The sequence below is a fragment of the Macrobrachium nipponense genome, chromosome 1, assembly GCF_015104395.2.
Source record: "Macrobrachium nipponense isolate FS-2020 chromosome 1, ASM1510439v2, whole genome shotgun sequence".
Lineage (NCBI taxonomy): Eukaryota > Metazoa > Arthropoda > Malacostraca > Decapoda > Palaemonidae > Macrobrachium > Macrobrachium nipponense.
This window is the reverse complement of record NC_087200.1, coordinates 107,256,960-107,281,597: the sequence shown is the minus strand read 5'-3', so window position 1 is coordinate 107,281,597 and position 24,638 is coordinate 107,256,960. Positions and strand designations below refer to the sequence as shown.

General features: G+C 46.8%; 1 protein-coding gene across 6 annotated transcripts in view; it reads left to right on the top strand.

The window, feature by feature from the left end:
• LOC135219535 (alpha-1,3-mannosyl-glycoprotein 2-beta-N-acetylglucosaminyltransferase-like) overlaps positions 1 to 24,638 on the top strand; it is a 386,065-nt gene that overhangs the window by 176,145 nt on the left and 185,282 nt on the right. For all 6 annotated transcript variants that reach the window (XM_064256378.1, XM_064256375.1, XM_064256373.1 and 3 more), the window contains one exon: positions 23,779 to 23,985. In XM_064256378.1, coding sequence (XP_064112448.1) covers positions 23,779 to 23,985 — 207 coding nt within the window. The remainder of the gene's footprint in view (positions 1 to 23,778; positions 23,986 to 24,638) is intronic.

The window sequence follows — 24,638 nt, the reverse complement described above, 5'->3', positions numbered from 1 at the left end:
ATAGAATCCATGACTAGATGGACTCCAGGAAAGCACAAGACAAGACTTCCTTTTCTCTACTTCCAGCGAGATTAAGCAGGAGAGCGAGCATTTGATATGCACTCTAGTAAACTTCAAGCAGATTTCGGTGTCATAAAACGCCTCTTCTGCGTTCGGGACTGCGCTGCCGAAGGGGAACCTTAGGGTCCTACCTGCCGTAAGCCCAGTCTCTGAGCAGGAATCCTGCCTCTTCTTCGATTTCTACGGGAATCGGGAAGGTTATATGCTTGAATTCCTGGATTACTTTCTGTCATATTAGTTGGTTTCCCCCATTGACAAAATACGAAACGTTTTGTCAAGTAAGTGGGTAACCCCCCTTTGACGAAATATAAAACTCTTTGTCACGTAAATGGGTTAGTTACCATTGACAAAGATCTCAATAACATTTCATCGCGTAAGCGGATAAGCTCTCATTGACAAGATTCAGAAGAGCTCTCATTCATTGGTCAGAGGCTCGTCGAGGAAAAAGACTTGTAGACTACGTCCATGAAGTCTTCTGTCCAATAACATAAGAAGCTTGAGCTGTCCTCTTCGGTTCTCGGTTCTCACTTGAGGATCTCCTTCGACTAATACTAATTCGTTCTCTTGGCTAAGAGAACGAAGACAGTCGATTTCCATTCCCTCTCTTCCTCGTCGAGGAAAGAATGTAGTAGGGAGGTAGCTGTCCAAGTGACTACAATACTCTACGTATTTTATCTTTGTGTCATATTACTATTAAGCGATTGTATGGTTCAAGTTATATACGCATGCTGTAGTCACTCTTACGGATGGCAACCGAGAGGACTATTATTCTAATTGCATTTAATCGGTACTCCCTGCAACCTTCCAGGAGTTTCCGGTTTCCCTTTTAGATATTTAAGGTATTGTTACGACAACACCAACTCAGCTTCTGTATTTAGCGAAATCTGTTTTGCTTAAAGATACCTGCGTGAGAGTTTCTTTCTGCTCGATGATATTAACAAACCTATTCCTTCATAGAGTGGAATAGCTGGCAACTCGGGCAGAGTAGTGCGAGACGGTGAACGTATACTGCTGTCACTGTAGACTAGCAGCTCAGTACCAGATGGTTCTCTGCCATGCGTGGTCGGTTACGTCTCTCTCTCCTGCGGGATTGACTGACTAACCGTATCTCTGCCCTACAATCACGGACTTTAGCCTCGGATTGAGGGGAATTCTAGCATGCATGAATGAACATCGCCTTCGCTTTGCGAGAATTTTTTCAACAGAGATATCTCTTAGACCTTTTCGGTTCTGTTTACCGCACTGTAACAGAATTCTGTACCAGTCTACCGCGGCATAGCACTATAATAATGCACACCTGCTTAGGCAAAGCGCAGCCTTATTGGGGAAGGAAACATGCTCGGTGAGGGAATGGATCAGTCTACTGGGGACCATTTCCTTGCTGGAGAAGTTTGTTTCCCTGAATAGACTGCAATTCAGACCTCTACAGTTTTCCTGCCGGAAAACTGAAATAACTTCGAAGATCTAGAAATGATTCTGAACATCTCTCAGTAGGGCAAGGATCACCTAAGGTGATAGCGAGAGGGTGCCAGGCATCTGGAGAGGGGTACAGATGTTCTGGCACATAATCTAAAAGAATTGGAAGCAATTCGGTTGGCTCTCCAGTTCTTCGAAGAACGAGTTTTTGGCCGAGTGGTCCAGATCAACTCGGACAATTCCACAGCTCTCGCATATCTCAAGAAGTATCGAGAAACACTCTCTTGGTCCCTGTTCGAGTTAACGAGAGAGAGCCTGTTATGAGCACAGGCACGGAATGTCACGATCCTCAAGAGGTTCGTGCACGATTGCAAAACGTCCGTGCGTATCTTCTCGATCGACGGCAGCAACTACTGACGTCCAAGTGGACTCTTCGCTTAGAAGTATGTCGAGAGTTGTAGAGACTTTAGGGGCGTCCTTTGATACATCTCTTCGCAATGTTGAAGATGAAGAGGCTTCCTCTAGACTGCTCCCTTGTTCTCGATCCGGGAGCGGTAGCAATAGACGCCATCCTATGGGATTGAACGGGGATGGATGTTTAGTCTCTTTTCCCCTATTCAAAGTCTTAGGAGAACTAAAAAGATCATTTCCGGCGTCAGAGGGAGCGAGGATGACACTGATCGCCCCATCTTGGCCTTCGAGAGACTGGATTCACAGAGGTCACGTCCTTCCTAGCGTACTTTCCAAGGACCCTTCCCGAGAGAGTTGGTCTACTCTAACAGCCCCACTTCGAGAGGTACAACAAAACCTCTCCGCTCGGAGTCTGACTGCGTTCAGACTATCGAGAAGTTGACCAGAACGAGAGGTTTTTCAAGACTAGTGGCAAGTGCGATTGCCAAGGCAAAGAAGAGCTTCCTATCTTGCAGTGTACCAATCGGATTGGGCCGTTTTTGGAAATGGTGCAGGAAGAATGGCTTTTCCTCCACCTCGACCTCTGTGAATTAGATTGCCGTCTTCCCTTTCCGTCTGAGGAATGTGGATAAGCTGGCAGTACCGACTATTAAAGAATACAGAAGTATGTTGTCGACGGCCTTTAGACTCGGAGATTTGGATCTGTCGAACAACAAAGCTCTTCACGATTTTTGAGGTCTGTGGAAATCTCGAAACTGTCTAAATCGAAGCTTCCGGCATGGAACTTAGACGTAGTCTGGAAGTTCCTGATGTCGAAGCATTTCAAACCTCTCCTTTCTGCAAACTTAAAGCACGTGACCAGAAAGACTAATTTTACACATGCAACTTACCCGGCAGATATATACTTAGCTAATGTCTCTGACGTCCGACAGAATTCAAAACTCGCGGCACACGCTACAGGTAGGTCAGGTGATCACCCCCTACCGCTGCTGGGTGGCGGTAATAGGAATTATTCCCGTTTTCTGACAGATTTTCTCTGAAGCCGGTGCTAACAACAACTTTGTTGGTAGCTCCTGCATAGAATTTCTTGCTTGCTTCGCCGAGGATTATTTGGGAAGTATTTGATCTTTGGTTGTTGGCATACGCTGTTTTTTGGATTTGGTTTGATAATATGTCTGATTTAACACCTGGAACTCTGTTTAGAGTATGTATAAATGAAGGATGCAAGGTGAGGTTGCCTAAGGCTACTTTGGACCCTCACAGAGTTTGTGTAAAATGTAGGGGAAGGGATTGTTCAGTTAAGGATACATGTGATGCATGCGAGAGTTTAACTGAAGTGCAATGGAAAGATCTAACTGCATACGTGAAAAAATTAGAGAAAGATAGAATTAGGAAAGCTTCGGCTAGAAGTTCAAGTAGATCCTGTTCTGCGGAACAGGATAGTATCTCTAACCCTGCAGTAGCTTCGCCATCTTCCTTTTTGGTTTCAGCTCCTTCCCCCCGCAGCGAACTCGTAGATGCGTCTGCCGAGAGAGCCGCTGTGGAAGCGTCAATTCGCAATTTGCAACAGCAATTGCGTGATATAGACCAAGGTAAGAGTGAAGTGTGTAGTGACGTGTGCAGTGTCCCCAGTGCAGTGGAGGGGGCGTCTGACCGACTCCGCATCGCTCCTAGGCCTAGACCTCTTTCAGACTCCCATGCCCAAGGGAGGAGGAATGTCAAAAGCCGCAAGGGGGATGTAGAGTATCCCCAACGGTCAGGCGTCCCTTCAGCAGATCCTGTACGCTCGTCCCAGGCTGCTTTGGAGAGCTATAGGAAAAGCCTCCTAAGGAAGTGTTTTTCCGATTCAGATTCGTCCTCACCTAAGCGTGGATGGAGCTCCTCTTCCAAATCGCGCCCTCTCAAGAGAGCCTGGAAACCGTCAGGAGAAGGCGCTCTTGACTCCAGCCCGGAGCCTTTTCCGGAGTATTCTCCTGCACCTAAGAAAGTTATGAAGTCTCCTGAATCTTCACCAGAAGGGATTCGTTCATCTACTAAGAGATTCCTGTTGGACCTTCAAGCGAATCTCTCATCATTAGTAGGCTCTCTTTCGACTAGTAGGCGCAAGGAGCCTTCTCGCAGGAAGGACTCCTCTCTTCCAGTAAAGAGCTCTTTTAGGAGGCCTTCTCCTAGTAGGAAGGAGGAGTATAGTAGACGCTTTTCACCAGTAAGAACCTCTTCTCCCCCGAGAGTAGACGACTCGTTTTATGCTTCGTCTAGACAGGGAAGATTGTATTCCCCTCGCAGAAGCTCGGATGCTAGGAAGAGTCATAGCGCAAGGCGCCAAGACGTAGGCTCTAGATCCTCTCCTTGTAGGAGTAAGGAGAAATTCTCCACGCGAGAAGGTAGTGATCGATTAGTATCAGTCGAACGATCTCCTAGGAGTAGGATCTCCTCTTCAAGTGGAAGGAAGGAACGAGAGAGGGTACGCTCTGCCCATAGGGATAGAAGTGAGAAGGGCTCTCCTTCGAAAGATTTTGATGGCTCGTCTAGAAGGCGCCAACTTTCGGTAGGACGCCTGGATAATAGAAGTCCTTTACATTCCTCGAGACCGGTAGCTCGCGATAGGCTTTCCTCAAGGGAGTCAAGCGCCTCTCCTAGCAGGTTCCAAGACTTTGGAAAGAGCCTAAACATGGATTCGCGCCCTACTCCTGGAAGAGTCTCTAGAGTTGACGCTTACCAATCTCCTAGCAGGCGTCAAGAGCCTGAAAGGAGCCTAATCTTGGATTCGCGCCCTACTCCTGTAAGACGAGCAAGAGTAGGCGCAAGCGCCTCTCCGCAAAGGCAACAAGAGCCTAAGAAGAGCCTTGCCAGGGATTCGCGCCCTACTCCTGGAAGAGGCTCAGGAGTAGGCTCTAACGCCTCTCCTCGTAGGCTTCAAGAGCCTGAAAGGAGCCTCTTTTCAGACTCGTGCCCTACTCCTGGGAGTCACAGAAGAGTAGGCGCAAGCGCCTCTCCTCACAGGCGCCAAGAGCCTGAAAGGATCCTGACTCTGGATTCGTGCCCTATTCATAGCAGGCGCTTGAGAGTAGAAACAAGTGTTTCACCGGATAGGCACCAAGAGCCTGGAAAGGTAGGCTCTAGATCCTCTCCTATCAGGTATCAAGAACCTGTGGAGCGGCAGGAAGCGGAGGATTCTTCTTTCCCGAGGAAGGATATCCCGGGTATTGAACTTGCGGCTTCATCTGGCGAACTCTTGAAGGATAAGAGTCGCATGCCTTCCAGGACTTCTTCTCCTAAGAAGTCTCCCTCTCCGAACGTAACCTTGGAGGAAGTCTCGGAGGAGGAAGAAACGAAAGAAGTAGGAATCTCTGATTATAAGAGACTTTCGTCACTGCTACTTCAAGAGTTTGGGGACTCGCTGTGTTCGGCTGATCCTCCTTCTCCAGGCTCTCTTCTGTCAAGTACTAAGTTGGCAAAGTCCCCCTCTTTTGTCAAGATGCGGCCTACTCTCTCTATGAGAAAGGCTATTAAGAATCTAGAGAACTGGCTCCTGGTTAAGAAGGAGGCAGGTAAGACGGTGTTTTTGTGCCCTCCGTCTAGATTAGCAGGTAAGCCGGGTGTCTGGTACGACACGAAGGAGCCCATGGGGCTAGGCCTTCCGGCTTCTGCAAACGCGGATTTTTCAGCATTGGTGGACTCATCTAGAAGACGCTCTCTACTGTCAGCTAAAGCGTCTTGGGGAATGTGCGAGATGGACCATTTACTCAAGGGTCTATTTCGCACATTAGAAGTCTTCAACTTCATGGATTGGGCTTTAGGAGCTCTAGCAAAAAGAGCGCAGGATCCGGAGTTTGTGACGATGGAGGTGTTATCCAGTGTCCTTTCGTGCCTGGACAAGGCAGTCATGGATGGATCCACTGAAGTGGCCTCTCTCTTTGGAGCAGGAGTGCTCAAAAAGAGATCAGTATACAGCTCGTTTCTCTCCAAGTCAGTTTCTCCCTTACAGAGAGCCTCTTTGCTTTTTTCCCCACTCTCGGGATACCTGTTTCCTCAGGAGACAGTGAAGGACATTTCTAGATCGCTTTCGGAGAAGGCTACGCAAGATCTTCTTGCCCAGTCCGCCAAGAGGCTTAAACCTGCTGTGCCGATGGCTAAAAGAGAGGGAGGTACGAATAAAGTGTCCTTCCAACAGCCCTTTCGAGGAAGAGCAACCTCGAGACCCGCACTTAAGAGTAGAAGACCGTTTAAGAGAGGACGATCTTCTCGAAGACCATTCTCAAAGCCGCAGTGAGACAGGAGTCCTCCAGACTCCAGTAGGAGCCAGACTTTTGAGGTTTGCGAAGGTCTGGGCTCAGAGAGGGGCGGACAACTGGTCCCTCTCTATCCTCGAGAGAGGATATCTGATCCCCTTCAGGGAAAAACCTCCCTTAACCACCACTCCAAGGGAGTTGGCGGCAAAATACAGAGATCCTTTAAAGAACCAAGCCCTCATACATCTGGTGCAACAGATGTTAGAAAAGAAGGCGATAGAAAAGGTATTAGACCTTCAATCTCCAGGCTTTTACAATCGCCTCTTCCTGGTACCAAAAGCCTCGGGGGGAGTGGAGACCAGTGCTGGACGTAAGCGCCCTGAATCACTTTGTGATCAAAACAACGTTCACAATGGAGACGACTTCATCAGTTCTCTCAGCGCTAAGACAAGGGGATTGGATGGTGTCATTGGATCTACAAGATGCCTACTTTCATGTACCCATTCATCCCTCGTCCAGAAAGTACCTAAGATTTATGGTACAGGGCCAAGTATTTCAGTTTCGCGCCCTTTGTTTCGGTCTTGCCACAGCTCCCCAAGTTTTCACGGGATTGATGAAAAACGTAGCCCATTGGCTACATTTGAAAGGAATAAGAATCTCTCTGTATCTCGACGATTGGCTGATTCGCTCTCAATCCAGGAATCAGTGTCTGGAGGACCTAAGATCGACGTTGGATCTGACTCAGTCCCTGGGACTGTTAGTGAACCTCGGGAAATCCCAGATGGATCCCCAGCAAAGCATTGTCTATCTGGGGATTCTGATTGATTCTCGGGGTTTTCAAGTGTTTCCGTCTATAGAAAGAGAGGAGCGATGTATTCTAAAAGTGAAGACCTTCCTAGAGAAAGAACAATGTTCCGCGAGGGAATGGATGAGTCTTCTGGGGACCCTCTCCTCGTTGGAACAGTTCGTTTCTCTAGGGAGGCTTCACATAAGACCCCTTCAATTCTTCTTGAAGGAGAATTGGGACCAGAGGAATCAGGATCTGTGGGACTCTTTTCCTCTCTCCAAAGAAATAAAGGAAAACCTCAGCTGGTGGTTAGAACCAGGCAGACTAAACGAGGGACTATCGCTGCAGTTACCGAACCCCTCCCTAGTGTTGTTTACAGACGCTTCGGAAATGGGATGGGGGCGACGTTGGGCCCGAGAGAAGTGTCAGGCACCTGGAGTGGGGAACAGGTGTCCTGGCACATCAACGAGAAAGAGTTAGTGGCAGTGCATCTAGCTCTCAGGCAGTGGGAATCCCAAGTCTCAAACTCAGTGTTGCAAGTAAACTCAGACAACACGACAGCTGTAGCCTACATAAGAAAACAGGGGGGGACTCACTCCTTCTCACTGTACAAGAAGGCGAAGGAGCTTCTTCTATGGTCAAAGGAGCGGAACATCACGCTCTTAACGAGGTTTATTCAAGGCGAGAAAAACGTAAGAGCAGACTTGCTGAGCAGGAAAGATCAAGTCATTTTCACGGAGTGGACTCTGCACTCAGAGGTCTGCAACCAGATTTGGAGCCTCTGGGGAAGGTCAAACATAGACCTGTTTGCAACACATTGGAATGCCAGGCTGGAGAACTACTGCTCTCCGATTTCGGTTCCAAGGGCAGTAGCAATAGACGGTCTCCTCCTAAATTGGGAAGGAATAGACGGATACGCTTTTCCTCCTTTCAAGATCATAGAAGACGTCATAAGAAAGTTTGTTTTGACGAAAGGAGCGAAGCTGACCCTAATCGCCCCATTCTGGCCAGCTCAAGAGTGGTTCACAGAGGTACTGGAATGGATGATAGATTTTCCAAGGTACCTGCCTTTACGGAACGATCTTCTCAGACAGCCCCACTTCGACAGATACCACAAAAACCTCCCCGCGCTCGGTCTGACTGCCTTCAGACTGTCGAAGGACTCGTCAGAGCGAAGGGGTTTTCACGCGCGGCTGCAAAGGCAATTGCAAGAGCCAGAAGACCTTCAACTATACGCGTGTACCAGTTGAAGTGGGAAGTATTCCGAAGGTGGGCCAGGAATCAGAATGTATCATCTTCCAGTACCTCTGTGACGGAAATAGCAGATTTCCTGTTGTATTTGAGACGGAAATGTAACCTTGCAGTCTCGACCATAAAAGGGTATAAAAGTATGCTTTCCTTGGTGGTTAGACATACAGGACTAAGCATCACGGAGGACAAGGACCTACATGATTTGATTAAATCATTCGAAACTTCGAAGGCCAAGACAGCTAGACCACCCAGCTGGAACCTGGATGTGGTGTTAAGATTTCTTATGTCTGATAAATTTGAACCTCCCAATAACTCATCGTTTAGGGATTTGACTAGGAAATCTATTTTCCTCTTTGCATTAGCATCAGCTAAAAGAATAAGTGAACTCCAGGCTTTAGAAGGCACAGTGGGCTTCAGGAAGGATTCTGCAGTGTGTTCATTTAACCCCCTATTTTTAGCCAAAAATGAGAATCCTTCTAAGCCTTGGCCAAGGACGTTTGAAGTTAGAGGATTGACTTCCCTAGTAGGGAGAGAGATAGAGAGAACCTTGTGTCCGGTAAGGAGCCTCAAGTTCTATCTAGAGAGGAAAAAGCAAATGGGAGGAAACTCGGAAAGCCTTTGGTGCTCAGTAAGGGATCCGAGAAGAACGATGTCGAAGAATGCACAGGCAATCTTTATCAGAGATATTATTACAGAAGCACATACTTCCTGTGAAGAGGAACATCTCGGACAGATGAGAGTTAAAGCACATGAGGTCAGAGCCGTGGCCACCTCCTTAGCTTTTCACAAGAATATGTCTTTGCAAGACTTAATTGGATCCACATATTGGAGATGCAATTCTGTGTTTGCATCTAACTATTTGAGAGATGTACGTGTGACTTATGATAAGTGCTTCTCTCTCGAACCTTACGTATCTGCGGATTCGGTGCTGGGACAGGGGGCTGAAACCAATCTTACTTAGTTTAGATAGATTAGGAATTTTAATCTTGTGGTGTTGTTTTTTATGGACGATTGAAAGTGGTCAGGGAAAAGTACCACTTTCAAATCGTAGTTTATAACAAAGTAGTGTGGTCAGGTGGTCGAGATTGGTTGTTTCATGCTCCTTGTAATGGTTTGGACCTAGGCTCTGTCTTGTAAGAGGGTTAGTCCCCGTTGAAATGACTAAGGTGAAGGCTCTACCATGTAAGTGGGATAGGCCCCATTGGTACGATCCGAAATAAGGCTCTGTCGAGTAAGCGGGCTAGCCCCCATTGACAAGATCCAGAAGAGTTCTCAGTGACAGGTCTCATCCTCACTGGAACTCTTGAGGCAAGCAGACTCATAGACAGTATTCATGAAGTCTTCTGCCCAATAAGGTAGGAATCAAGGTATTTAAGTTTATTTATAGTACCTACAACAAACGTTGTTTTCCCTGTTTTTTTTTTTTAATTGCTATTTATATTGAGTAACTATCTCTTACCCTCCTCCAAGGGTGCCAATCAGCTAAGTATATATCTGCCGGGTAAGTTGCATGTGTAAAAAGGAAATTGTTAAGATACAATAAAGTTTTACACATACTTACCTGGCAGATATATACGTTTAATGGCCCACCCAGCCTCCCCTCAGGAGATAGGGGGAAGAGAAAATCTGTCAGAAAACGGGAATGATTCCTATTACCGCCACCCAGCGGCGGTAGGGGGTGATCACCTGACCTACCTGTAGCGTGTGCCGCGAGTTTTGAATTCTGTCGGACGTCAGAGACATTAGCTAAGTATATATCTGCCAGGTAAGTATATGTAAAACTTTATTGTATCTTAACAATTTCATTTTTCTAACCACTCTAGCTACGACAAAGAGGGTTAGTGAGGTTTAAGCCATCATCAGACATATTGGCTTTAGAGGACATAATGCGGTGTGTTCTCTAAGCCCTTCGTTCTTGTATAAGAATGAAAACCCGTCTGACCCTTGGCCCAGGAGCTTGGAGATCAAGGGGATGGCACAAATTATTGGGCAAGAGTCAAAGAGAGTCCTGTGCCCTGTCAGGGCTTTCAAGTTTTATCTAGATAAAACTAAAAAGAAAGTCGAGGTCCTTTGGACAATCTGCGGTGTTCAGTAAAAGACCAGACTTGCCCATGTCAAAGAACGCCCTGGCGTCCTTTTAAGTAGCTCTTTCAAAGAGGCTCATTCGTCATGTTTGGACAAGGTTTTAAAACCTTTTAAAGTAAATGCTCACGAGGTGAGGGCGCGGCCTCGGAGGCATTTCAACAGAGCATGGCACTCAGTAACATCCTGAGTGCCGCGTTTTGGCGAAGCAACTCTGTGTTCGCTTCACACGTCCTGCGGGATGTGAAGACGACATATGAGATCTGCTGCTTGCTAGGGCCATATGTGTCCGCAGACACAATCTCGGGGGCAAGAAGTACCACTCATCCTATCCTGTAGAAAATGGTTAGGAAGAGCTGTTAGTTATAGTTGTTAGGTCGCCACCAGTGGCGGACTTCTAAATTCTTAAGCTTTAGTTAAACATCCTTAACTTTGGCTAGGTTGGTCAGGTGGTGATATATATTACTTCTTAGCCCTCATAGTATGGTCAATATGGTCTAGTCACTTTGTGGTCACGCTCCCGTTGACAGATCATCTAGATCTCACCAGCTATACATGTCACTACCTTGCTGGAGACTCTTGTAAAGCAAAAGCCAACTTGGGTGACAGTAATCACGAAGTCAGCTATGCTAACAGGTATGGAACCAAGATGTCAATCATCTGCATGCAATTTGTTTCCTAAAATCATTCTATTCTGTCCCTTCCCACCTCCAATGGTGGGATTCAGCTATATATATATATATCTGACAGGTAAGTTTCATGAACAAAATGATATTGTTATGATACAATAAAGTTTGTGTGCCGGGAGTTTTGAAATTCTGTCGGACTTTGGAGAATACAGCTATATATATATCTGCCAGGTAAGTATGAACAAACTTTATTGTATCATAACAATATCATTTTTTGGTGGGGGGACCTTTTTTGAACTTTCATTTGTTTACCACATGTTCACCTGTTTAGCAACTGCTTGAACTGACAACCAGCTCTCCTACTAGTTGGTATTTTATGGTGTAAATTAATTACCTTAGCTCTGGTAAGGGACTGTTTAGGCGGTATTAGGATTTCCTTTATCACACGCTATGCCTTTATTTGAACAGATTTTAAAATTTTCCTTTATAAACAGACATACTGTAGGATCTAATTGCCAGTCAGCCAATTCTACTATACTGTTCTTGTGTGTGTGTTTGTGTAGATTAAACAGCCCTTATGCTGCCTACACAGGTTCATCCTGTGTTGGCATAAGGTCTTCTTGCCCATAGAAATTACACCAGTCTTCCACCTCTGTTACACAGGAGTCAGCCCCCCCCCCCCCCCCCCCTCACCCTGTCACCTCCCATCTCCTGTCTCTGATGGATAACTCAGACAGTGACAGTGAATTTATTAGTGTCAAAATCTAGAAACAAAACAAAAAACAAACATGTAGGTTAAATATAAGAAATTATTCAAAAGTTCATGTATTAGGATAAGATTTAATAAGTTTATATCATGTGAAATTCTTTAAGTTTTAGTGGTTTATTACATATAAGAGCACTAGGCAAGTGGTTTCATTCTCTGAAAGAAAATGAGGGAGGAGAGTTGAAGTAAGCATTGTTGTCTTCATATCTTTGTTTAATGAATCCAAGGAATTCAGCCATAACTCTTCTAACAAAGATTTCAAATAAATTCTTGACCCCTTGTAAGTCATTGGAACTTCAGGATGTTATACAATCTTTCTCCAAAGGTTCTTTGGTTCACCAGGCCATAGAACTACTTAACTATCCAGGGTGTGGTGGATGTGGAAGCCTCCCACTTAAATAGCTGTTGATGCTATCAAAACAAATATTTTCGTTAAAACAATATTTTTTCATAGCGGAACAAACCTTTGGTCTTAACAATAGGATAATCTTTACCGCACAGCTGGAAACTGGTTAAAACAATCAAAGATTATATAGCAAGAAATCTGTGATCTGGCAACTCCTGTGTGTACGAGGTGGGAGCCGGTCAGCGACCGTGCATAGCATTCCATGACACAATAATCTTTCCCTCAACCCAGGAATAATAATGAAAGAGGGGGCGGCTAGAGGTGGGCATTAAACATTAAGACCTCAGGTTTGTTACCTATGAAAAATACAAATTGATTATCTATTTTCTCACAGGCTTGAGACCCCCTTTTTTAGAACTCGTTCCTCTAGGAAGGGTGGTCAGGTGGCTTAACTCCCAGCTGGTTTAGGGTACTTGTATACCTCCCTCCAAGTATAAGTCTACATATTGTTAAGAACGAAGGTAATGTTCTGCATATGAACAAATGACCAGTTTTTTTAATCAATTTGTATTTTTCATAGGTAACAAACCTGAGGTCTTAATGTTTAATGCCCACCTCTAGCTGCCCCTCTTTCATTATTATTCCTGGGTTGAGGGAAAGATTATCGCGTCATGGAATGCTATGCTCGGTCGCTGACCGGCTCCCACCTCGTACGCACAGGAGTTGCCAGATCTCACAGATTCCTTGCTGTACAATCTTTGATTGTTTTAATCGGTTTCCAGCTGCGTGGTAAAGATTATCCTATTGTTAAGACCTCAGGTTTGTTAGCTATGAAAAATACAAAATTGATTTGTTCCGGTACAATATACAAACCATCAGTCCTTTTACAATAGGAAGGTAACTAGCGGCAGCTGGACGGTCGTAAGCTTCGAACAAGGGAGTTCGGTAGTTAACTGCTTGTCCGACAGTGCACACGCCACGTGCCTGGGAGGTGAAGAACCACTTTTGCTTTCGGCCGTGTGGTGTGAGGACGTGTTTCGCCATCACTCTCTGCCCGCTTCATCGTCGTATGCTTTTTGGATTTATTGTGATTTCTTCTACTGGTTTGCTTGTGTATGAAAGTGAACTTGTAAGTACAGTGCTTTTCATTTTCATATTGATTATTGATTTATTATGGATCAACGAATGGATCTATTCCTGCGCCCTGCCATCATCCGGCGATTGTGGCCCGGGGTGGAAGGCTGCAAGTGTGGGAAATTCCGATCTTTCCCTGAAATAGATGCTCATGGCCTGTGCGCTCGGTGCCGAGGGCGCGAATGCTCTCGGGCCAAGCCATGTAATGTTTGTTGTGATTGGTCGGAGGTGCAGTGGGGGTTGTATGAGGGCAGGAAGAAGCGAAGGCCTGCCAAGGAGTTGTCGGAAAGCTCTCCCGCGACTCCCTTGGTAACCGATACTTCGTCTTCTTTCTTGGCCCCTGCTCAGCTCCCTCGTTTGGCACCTTCCCCTTCGGGGGGGGGGGATCGAGGTCTTTCTCTTCGCCCGATCCGTCGAGTGTAGTGGAGGGCACTCGGTACCCCAACGTACAGTTGTATTCGGGGTCTTCCGTTCGTTCGGGGTGGGGGCTCACCCCTGCCAGCGCGAGGGGAAACCCCTCCTGTGTACCCGACTGTTGCTTCCGCAGGTGCTTCCGCTGTGGGAGATAACCTTGGACAGGTGTGGGCGTCATTGGGACTGCAGGGCTGCTCCATCATTTGGCGGGGTCTGGGACGGTCACCCATGGAGTGGTGACCACCACCACCACGATCTCTACTCCAGGGTACGCCGCCCCTCCTCACCTGGTGTATACCCCCCACGTGATGTCAGTTACACCTACAGCCGCCGTGCAGGGGCCGATTGCTGCCATACCGAGGAGGGGCCGTGCCGCCGCCGCCCGGGCTTGTCGTGCTGCCCCCCCCTGGACCTCCGCTGCCCAAAGAGCTCGCCCCTGGACCTGCCGCCGGTTCCCAGGATGTCGCTGGCTGCTGCCCCGTCTCCTGGCCTACCTGCTCTTCCTGCCGTACCTGCCGCTGATGCTGTTCTGGCTGTTCCTGCTGTTCCTGCCGTTCCTGCTGTTCCCGCTGTTCCTGTGCCTGCCGATGTCATCCAGTCCAGGTGTTGCTGCCCCAGACGCTGGTCTGTCCGGACAGGTAAAGTTGGGCCCTGTTGCTTCGGCAACAGCAGCCCCGGCTCCATCCTGGATGGCTGATCTGACGTCTGTCCTGAGGAAGCTGACGAAGAATAAGAGGAAGGTGTCGTCGTCGTCTTCGTCGTCTTCTTCGCCGTCGTCTGCTGCCGCCTCTTCCCCTTCGACTTCCAAGGCTACCCAGCTGCGGAAGAAGAAGGCTGCCTCCTCCCCTCCTAAGAAGGCTCCTTCGGGAACTTCTCAGGGCCCGTCCCACTTCGGTGGGACGGGGGCTTTTTCCACTGGTCCTCCTGCTCCTTTGGGAGTAGGGCCCGTCTCCTTCCGCAAGGAAGAAGAAGACGGGGACCAGAGGGGTACCGGCTAACACCGGTACTTCCTCGCCTAGTGCTAGAGGCTCTGCCGCTACACCAGGTTCTGGCTCGGCCTCTTGTCCGCGAGAGGTACTTAGTGTACGGTCACCCACGGGTGGCCATGCAGCCAAGACCCAGGCGCCAGAGCGTGCTCGGCGCCAAGATCACGGCACGGAGCGGAAGGCCGGCGAGAGCCGCTCAGGTGACTCTCGCCAGGCCAGCGGCCGCTCTCGTAGTGACCAGCCGGTCACCCAGGTTGACGTGACGGTCCCAGACCGGCCACGGGCTGAGGCTGGGAAGAGGTCCCCCCGATCGTTTGCACCAGCTTCGGCTGGTACCAGCGGTTTGATGCGCCGTGAGGGCATGCACCGGTCTCACCGCAACAGTGGTCTCTGCAGGTCCCCTGACCGCCGCTCCCACTGGGACCAGACGGGTAGGGGGACCAGCAGTAGTTCCTCTGACGCATGAGACCGGGGATGCTGTCTTTGGTCCAGCCGCTCGCCCCAGGGGAGCCGCGCGGCCAGGCCTGCAGCTCGATCCCCACCGCGGGTTGGTGATTGCCTGCAGCCCTCCAAGCACACCGGTTCTGCCGGTGAGCGAGGGGGGAGCGTCAGGTCTTCCTCTCCCTTACCTTCAACTTCCTCTGGCTACACCGGGAAGAGCGAGGCACCGAGGAGTGATCGTGAGGGATCCCGTCACGATGCCGTACGTACCAGGCACGGTCTTAGGATCGACCAGGTCCTACGCGCAAGAGGGGTCTGTTGCTGTTCCTCCTTCTGAAGGAGGAGGATCTTGGGAGGCGCTCTTGTTCGAGCGACTTGACGGTCCTACTCCGCAAGAGGAACTTTGCCGAGGTTATTGCGCTGATTTGTCAGCACAACGACCTCGGGGAAGGATCGCCGCTCCCACCTTCCGAGCCCATGTCCTGGCTCGAGTCGTTTTGGGGTCCGAAGAAGGAACCCAAACTGATGGAGGGTCTGCCACGATCAGAGCTTGCCGACTCTGTGCTAGAACCAGGTGGAGTCTCTTGTCTCCGGACAGGAGGGTTCGCTGAAGTCTGGCATGTCGTCCAAGCTACTTCCTCCTCCTCTACTGCGACAGCGGCATTTCTATGTGCCAACGGAAGATCCAATGCCGCCCAAACAGGTGAACCCGGTGCTAGCCAGGCTAACTCCGGGAGTGTCTCTGCAGCAGCTCCTGTCAGAGAACCTCTGGTTCTCGCAGCAAGGTGCACTAGGCCTGGAATCCACCGCTATGGCAGCTTTCCAGGCAGTCTCCTGGTTAGACCTGTGGTCCCTCACAGTGTCTAAAGTCGCAGCCACCTCCGGGGGTATTTCTCCTGAAGATGACTCGGCGTTCAGGAGACTTTGCCAGTCTGGAGGAAGGGCCAATTCCTTCCTTGCCCATCAGATGGTAAACCTGTGGGCCAACCTGGTACTTCGCCGTAGGAGGGACGCAGTCCTTACCCGAGTATCCAGGGAGGCCGGGCGTGAGGCGGCACTTGGATTACGCAACGGACCTGTTCGGAGTTCCTCCTCTCTCTTCCCTGGAGAGATGGTGGACGCTGCTGTAGAAAGGCGGCGCACTGATGACAGTGACTGCTTAGTACACCAGGCAGACTCGAAGGCTTCTGGGCAGTCTCGAGTAACTGCGGCTAAGCCCAAGAGTTTGGCTAGCTTTCTTCGGCTGCTAAGACGGTTGCCCCGTCTAAGCCCCGAGGGAAGACTCTGTCTTCAACTTCTGCCAGGGGAGGTTGTCATCAGCCCCCCTCCCAGCCCTCCTCACGAGGAGGGACGGGGAAGAAGTCGAAGAGAAGCGGGAAGCAACGCTAGGGACGGCATTCCCCCTCACCTGCTGCCGGAAGTGGGGGGGGGGGGGTGGCCTGGCGAGCCATTGGGCAACATGGCAGCGCTACGGTGCCGAGACCTGGATAGTAGACGTCCTTTGGGAGGGATATCTACTACCCTTCGAATCTCGGCCACCCCTCACCTCCAACCCGGTCCATCTTCAAACATACGTCCTGGGATCATCAAAGGACATAGCTCTGCAACAGGAGAGCAAGACCATGCTGAGCAAAAGAGCTGTAGAGATCGTCAGGGATCAATCACCGGGCTTCTACAGTTGCCTTTTCCTGGTGGAAAAGTCTACGGGGGCCGGCGCCCAGTGATAGACCTCTCTCCCTTGAACCGTTTCGTTCGCCAGACTCGGTTCAAGATGGAGACGGCACGTTCCGTGCTCGATTCCATCAGGGAGAACGATTTCATGCTTTCAGTGGATTTGAAGGACATGTATTTCCAGATACCCGTCCATCAATCCTCCAGGAAGTACCTCCGCTTCATCCTTGATGGGACGATGTACCAATTCAGGGCACTTTGCTTCGGTCTGTCAACCGCCCCACAGGTGTTCACGCGATTGTTCATTCTGGTGTCTGCTTGGACCCACTTGTCCGGGATACGTCTTCTGAGGTATCTCGACGACTGGTTAGTCCTGGCGAGCTCCCGCTCACAGTTGCTACGGGACAGGGATCGACTCCTTGGGTTCTGCTACGATCTGGGGATCGTGGTGAACTTTGAGAAGTCCGATTTCGAACCCAAGCAGAGGATGAAGTACCTGGGTATGCTGATCGACACGGTAGCAGGGCGAGTCTTCCCCGCAGACTCGCGGATCAGCAGATTCAGGGAGGCAGCCGATTGGTTCCTGTCTCGGCAGGAATAGTCAGCTCAGCAATGGCAAGTCGGGATCGGCCACCTGTCGTCACTCGAGAAGTTAGTCCCTCATGGGCGTCTTCACCTGCGGTTTCTCCAGTGGAGACTAAAGGAGAGTTGGTCACAGGCAAAGGATCCACCGTACTTCCTCGTGTCCCTCACTGAGGAGGTAAGGCAGGACCTAGCTTGGTGGCTGGACGACAGGAACCTCTTAAGAGGAGTTCCTCTCCGCACTCCCCCCCGTAGATGCTGCTGTTCCTCTCCGCACTCCCCCCCGGAGATGCTGCTGTTCTCAGACGCACCAAACGAGGGATGGGGCGCACACCTGGAGGAGTTGCTGGCTTCAGGAGTGTGGGACCTTCAAAACAAGCACCTTCACATCAATGTCCTGGAACTCAAGGCAGCGTTCCTTGCTCTCCAAGAGTTCCGGGACCGCTTGATGGGACACTCAGTGGTGTTGATGTGCGACAACACCACAGTAGTGGCATACGTCAACAAACAGGGGGGCCTAGTGTCTCCCGTTGCACCAGTTGACTTTGCAGGTGCACGAGTGGGCTGTGGCTCACTCGATAGAGCTGTCAGCACGCTACATTCCAGGCAAGAGGAATGTAGTAGCAGACAAGCTCAGCCGTCAGGGTCAGGTGATAGGGACCATACACCAGGACGTGGCGGAAAGGCTCTTCGACCTGTGGGGGCGTCCAGTAGTGGATCTGTTTGCCCCCTGGCACAACAGAAAACTTCAGGTTTTCTTTTCAGCCGTGCTGGACCCATAGGTAGCTGCAGAGGACGCTCTTCAACATCCGTGGGACAAACTCTTTGCCTACGCCTTTCCCCCGTTCAGCCTGATTCGCAAGGTGATCAGCCGAGTGCTGGCCACCCTGAATCTCAGGATGATCGTGGTGGCTCCCATTTGGTATCCGGACCTGCTGGCTCTGCTTGCAGAAGCACTGAGAGAGATTCCCCCTTGGCACAACCTTCTCGCCCAGCCACATGTAGAACAGTACCACCAAGCACTCCAGTCTCTACATCTTCACGGCTGGATGTTATCCAACATCTCTTGCGAACGAGAGGCTTTTCTCGCAGCGCAGCAACAGAGATGGCTGGAAACGTCAGACAGTCCTCTGTAGCTATGTATCAGGGGAAGTGGGCCGTCTTCTGTGGTTGATGCCGTAGACGGGGTCTATCTCCTCTCAGAGCCACTCTTCAGCAGGTAGCGGATTTCCTCATGTTTCTTCGCTGAGAAAAGCTCCTCTCAGTCCCCACAGTCAAAGGATACAGAGCCACCCTGGCACTAGTCCTGAAACTGAGGGGATTGGATATCTTGAACTCATTCGAGATCTCCTTGCTAATGAGGAGCTTCGAAAGGTCTTGCCCACCCAGGGAACTCAGGCCCCCTGAGTAGGACGTGACTCTCGTCCTTAGGAGTTTGACTCGAAGACCCTTCGAGCCACTCCGAGAGTCGTCAGACAGGGATCTGACCCTCAAGACCCTCTTCTTGCTGGCCCTGACATCGGCGAAGAGAGTAGGGGAACTTCATGGTCTGTCCTTCAACGTTAAACATTCCAGGGGATGGGGATCTGTGACGCTCGATTTTGTCCCGAACTTCGTAGCCAAGACTCAGAATCCGTCGATCCCTGACGACAGGTTTGAGTTTTTCACAATCCCTTCCCTATTGTACTTCACCAACAATGATTCAGATGAGATGCTGCTATGTCCTGTGAGGGCACTTCAACGCTATCTGAAGAGAACTCGACACCTCAGGCCTGACTGTCGATGCCTCTTCGTTAGCACTGGGGTGACCAAGAAAGAAGTATCCAAGAACACGCTTTCTTTCTGGCTGCGTGAAGTGATCAGGAAGGCGTACGAAGCTGATGGTAGTGACGACATCCGTACGCTCCGTCCGAGAACCCACAAAGTCAGGAGCATTGGTCCTTCCCTTGCGTTCCGCAAGAACTTCTCCGTGGCACAGGTCCTGAAGGCAGGGGTCTGGGCCAACCAGACCACCTTCACCTCCTTCTACCTTCGGGATATTGCCCACAGGTCCTTGGATACTTTTTCCTTGGGACCCGTGGTGGCTGCTCAACACGTTGTGTAGCTTACCCAGCACCCGAGCAGGCAGAACAGCATCGAGTCCTGGTGTGACTGTAAGAATGGGTGAGTGAATGAGAGTGTGACTGGCTTCTCTTCCCCATCTTTTTTTCCCCTCTACCTGTGGGCAGAGGGACACAGTCGTCAACCTGCTGGAAAGGATGAGATGCAGGTAAGCTACTCGACCGAGCCCCATCCTATCCCTTTCACTAGGGATAGGAGTGAATATCCACCACTTCCCCCAACAAAGGTTGGGGGGGGAAGTGGAAGCCAACAAGAGACAAACCCATAACTTTATGTTGGCTCTTGCAACAGGAACAAGTTCTTGCTTGCTAGTTTTAAGAGATATGCTTGCCTCTCTCTTATTACTTGGGTCCAGAGGTCTGACCATTGATCCTGTGGTACTGGCGGCCAAAAAACTCGTGGCAGAGTTTCATAATTTTTTGTTCACCTGCCTGACGCACGATTCATGCCTTATTTATCTATTTTTCTTTTCAAAGATGGAAGAAATCGTGTGTAATGACGTTAAAAACAGTCACTGATATCTTTAGGACATTATGTTATGTTATTGTGTAAAACTATTTTCCATATAGCAAAATTACGTGAATGAAATGAAGTGATAAAAAACGTCATATCACAACCATAGATATACATTACCAAATAGATAGGAGACACCTATCACTAGTAGTATCGCATAAACATTGTCCTTAAATTATCATTTCAATATTAAGTTGAAGGTACAGTGGACCCCCCGTATTCGCGTTCTCCAGATTCGCGGACTCACACTCGCGGATTTCTCTGGGGAACGTTTCCCTGCATTATTCGTGGGAAGTTCATGCATTCGTGGTATTTTTCTATGATAAATATCCACAAATTCCTGGTTTTTTTTTGATGAATTTCATCATAAAATGCACTTTTTGTGATAAAACTATTAAAAAAACCAAGTATGAAAATTTTTAGTGGGTTTTTCTTGAGTTTTAACTAACAAAATAGGCTGTTTTTAGCATTTTCATAGGGGTTCCAAACATTCGCGGGTTCTAACTATTCACGGTGGTGTCTGGTACGCATCCCCTGCGAATACGGGGGGACCACTGTAGTTGAACTATTCCATTTGGTAAATTTTACAGAAAACATTGGAATCTCACAAAATGCTATCAAATTTAAAAAGAAAAAGAAAAAAAACTATATCATAACAGTGTGAACCAGGCGACCTCACTATTGCTTTTGATGTTATGTGCACGGGACTCTGTCAATGTGTCATTTATCAGTCTAAGAAACATCCCTCGATGAGCGAGAGAATTGTTGCACTGCATTCGGTGCAAGTTCCTCTTGGAGAGATATCAAGAAAGCTTAATAAACTGGAGAGAATCATACATAGATGAATAAAATTGTTTAAAGAACGGCAAAATTTAGAACATGGGCCTAGAGGTGGAACACCCCGAAGCACCACATGAGAGCAAGACAATACAGTAGTGTAAATGTTGCTGAGCAACATTCATTTGTGAACTTTGAATTCTAGTGCCTCGTCACGACATTGCTGAACCAGGAATCATAACTAGCTCTACGCTTATGACTGGTGTCTGATGAATACTTTAGTTTAGATGGAGCGGAAGAGATTTTTAAATCTACACTTGAAGTCTCTGATAGTTGTCTAATGAATAAGTCTAATGAATAAGCAAACTTATCTTTGATGGATGAGAGATTCAGTTAGGCTTACTTTTTTTTTTATCTTTTTTTTTTTTTTTATCGGTGGCCAGTGAATACCACGGATAGGGAGGGAAACGGTTTCAATGATGCATGCCTTTTTTTTTTTTCAAAACCTAAAGAAAACATTTTATTGGGAGATACTTTATTAAAATCGGCCTAATCCTCCCATCACTCCTATACGCCACCTCCACTCTCTTCTACATCTCAGGCAACTAGATCCGACTTCTCACTATGAACTCCATCTCGTGAAAGCATCACTAATGATAACGGTTATTTTAAAATTCCCCGCACCGACAACGGACGTTTTAAAATGCATGTTTATAAAATATTTTCTGTTCAAAAAAACTTTATCTTTCATTCCACAAAATATGTGCATACACTCATGTTACACCCTGTAGCCATCAAAGAGCAACCTTTGATTAAAGCAGTAAGTTTTTCTTGGGAAAAAAAAACATATGAAATAGACTTAAACGAGAACGTTACCTTTCATATTTCTTATCCTTTCAGCTACTTATAAGTTTATGGTAGTAGGTCTAGTAGGTATACATGTGAAACTAATTTGAATTAATTTCTATTTAGAAGAAATGAATAGCTACAAAAAGATCAACCTAAGAAAGCTTTAAGGAAAGTAAGCCTTTCTTAATGTATTCGTCAGTTTTGACTCGCACAGCTTTCCAAGGTGTCCAAATGAAACAGGATGGATATGCAAGGAATTCGATAAAAAATAAGACTGAATTATATTTGTTTGATTTTTTTATGATTGCATTTTGACTTTGAATAGCTAGGTCTGAGTTAATTATGTTAAGCAATTATGAAAAGGATAAGAAGAAAGGCGAACATGGCTAATAAAACAAGAATAACGGGAATAGTCAAAGCAGATTAATATATATATATTTTATATATATATATATATATATATATATATATATATATAGATATATATATATATATATATATATATACGTATATATATATATATATATATATATATATATATATATATATATATATATATATATATATATATATGTCGATTTAAATATTCATTAATATTACGTATCCGAGAGAGTATACCGCTGAAAATAGACCTAAGCAAATCATGTGGGAAAATCAGAAGTCCAATTTAGGCCCACTAAATGTATCATGCTAATTATTTTATTGATCAAAGGACAAAATTAGTTTAACTAAACATTGTTTTCAAAGAATGTTAACGCCTTGATGTATTATTTATCGGCTGTAGGAGACGAAATGACAACACCCCAGTGCAGTACGATACGTTGAGTCAAGACTTGAGCGGCAGCCAAGCCAACTTCAAAATCTTCGGTATGCTGTCACGAAGCTAGAGTTGAGAATAAAATTAGAAATCGTGGACCCATCGGTATATATTTTCCTTACTTTGCAAAATAATTATCTTTAATACATTGAATAAGTTTACTCAGTTCTAATGTAATTTATTTCAAGTATAGCACCTTTGAAAGGAAATGTTATTTATTGTTAAGTATTTAATCTGGCACCTGCATATGGCAATATTTCCATAACGAACAATGAATTAAGAAACTACGCCAATTCTTCGTTGGCCGTCTGTACATACCCCGATCAATTGGGCAGAGGCTAGGATACCTCCCTCGCTCTTACGACCAGGGAGGCAATCCAAGGTTGGGCGAACACCAGTCTGTTCTCAAAGACTCAGGTTCCTCCCACCAAGAAGTGAGTCTTCCTATTGTAAAAGGACCAATGGTTTGTATATTGTACCGGAACAAATACAATTTGTCCAAAATTGTATTTTTCCTAACTATACAAACCTGAGGTCCTTTTACACATAGTCCCACCTCATGCCACGCCTCACTCTGCGTTTTTTCCTGGGCCTAAAGCAAAAGTGATTCTTCACCTCCCAGGCGCGTGGCGCGCGCACTGTAGGACAAACAGTTAACTACCGAACTCCCTTGTTTGAAGCTTACGACCGTCCAGCTGCCGCTAGTTACCTTCCTATTGTAAAAGGACCTCAGGTTTGTATAGTTAGGAAAAATGCAATTTTCGACATTGTCATTTTAAAAATTTGTCCTTTTTTACATACTGTTCCTTACAGAAATTGTCCTCTTCCAGCTGGTTGAGAAAACACAATCAGTAACTCTTTCAGCTGCTAGTCAGCTGATGTTTTCCAAAAGTGTGGACTGCCAGGTGAAGCTAGATATTGATTTTATTTTGTGGAGTGTGAACACACACACACTCTCTCTCTCTCTCTCTCTCTCTCTCTCTCTCTCTCTCTCTCTCTCTCTCTCTCTCTCTCTCTCTCTCTCTCTCTCTCTCTCTCTCTCTCTACATAGTGTGTTTGTTCTTTAAAAAGTCTTTTAATTCAATTTTTGTCTGTAGGAGAAACTTACTTGACTTAGAGGACCATTTATCCAGCCTCCAGTCTTTACTGTATTTAGCTTATGTTCATTAAAGCTGGGAATGATATTTGGTAATGTAATGAGTAGGGCTTGTCTTAGTTGTGAGAATACGTATTCACTTGGGAGGATGATGCTAATTATTCTTTCAAGAATGGCTTATCCTGCAAGTGGTAATGTCAGTAAAAGTAAGATATTTGTAAAGTGCTTATGGTAGAAATATTTCAAACTTTAATATTTCTGGTAATAGTTTATTTTTGGTATTTAATAGATGTATTTAAAAACGATTGCGATCTTGAATTCTACAAACAGGGTTGGAAAATTTTCTCTTGTGATAAGCTGTGCATATTTACAAAATGACTTTCCTTAAATTTTTCAGGATCTAATACCAGAACCTCCTATACAAGTATTGCCTGTATTATTGATAGCATGTAATCGAGAATCGGCTGTACGGAGATCTCTTGATCTTCTACTGAAGTATCGACCAAACCAAGAACAGTTTCCTATTATAGTGTCTCAGGATTGTGGTCATAAACCAACAAGAGATGCTATAATGTCCTATGGTGATAAAGTTCAATTAATTCAGGTGAGTATCCTTCTAAAACCAACTTTAGTAAATCCTCTCCGTCTGTCCTTTTGTTTTTTGGAATAAAGACTAGTCATCCATTGTTTGGTTAATAGATGAGTGTAAGATTTGCTCAAAAGCCTAGTAATAAAGTCTATAGTACCTTTAATATATTATATGCTTAACTATGAGTGTTTGCAAGAAATGTTTTAGATGTAAAGCAAGGCAAAATAGAGACTTCAAATAAGAGAAATGTAAATATTTTGGTGGAATTATAATAAGAAAATGGTTGAAAATTTAATTAAAACAAAAATATTTTAACAGAAAAAAAAGAACTTCTATGCCCTTAGTTATCTGCATAGCTTGCCAACATTGAAACAATGTTAAACTAAATTGAGTGCTTGCCAGAAAGAAATGGGAGGTGAGTGTCCTCCCTTGCATGTCACTACATAGGAGTTTCTCTGTGTATAGTTTTAAAGCTTAGCTTCATTACCATTATTTTGTTGGTTTTGTCCATGCAGGCTCTCAGAGACTGCATAAATCCTTCACTGCCAGTTACCAGTTCGTGCATCTAGGTTCCACCATCCCTCAAGTGGGAGACTTGAAACCACATTGAATTAGGTGTCAGCTGTCTTTTTTAGATTAATTATTATAGTACATACATACACACCTCA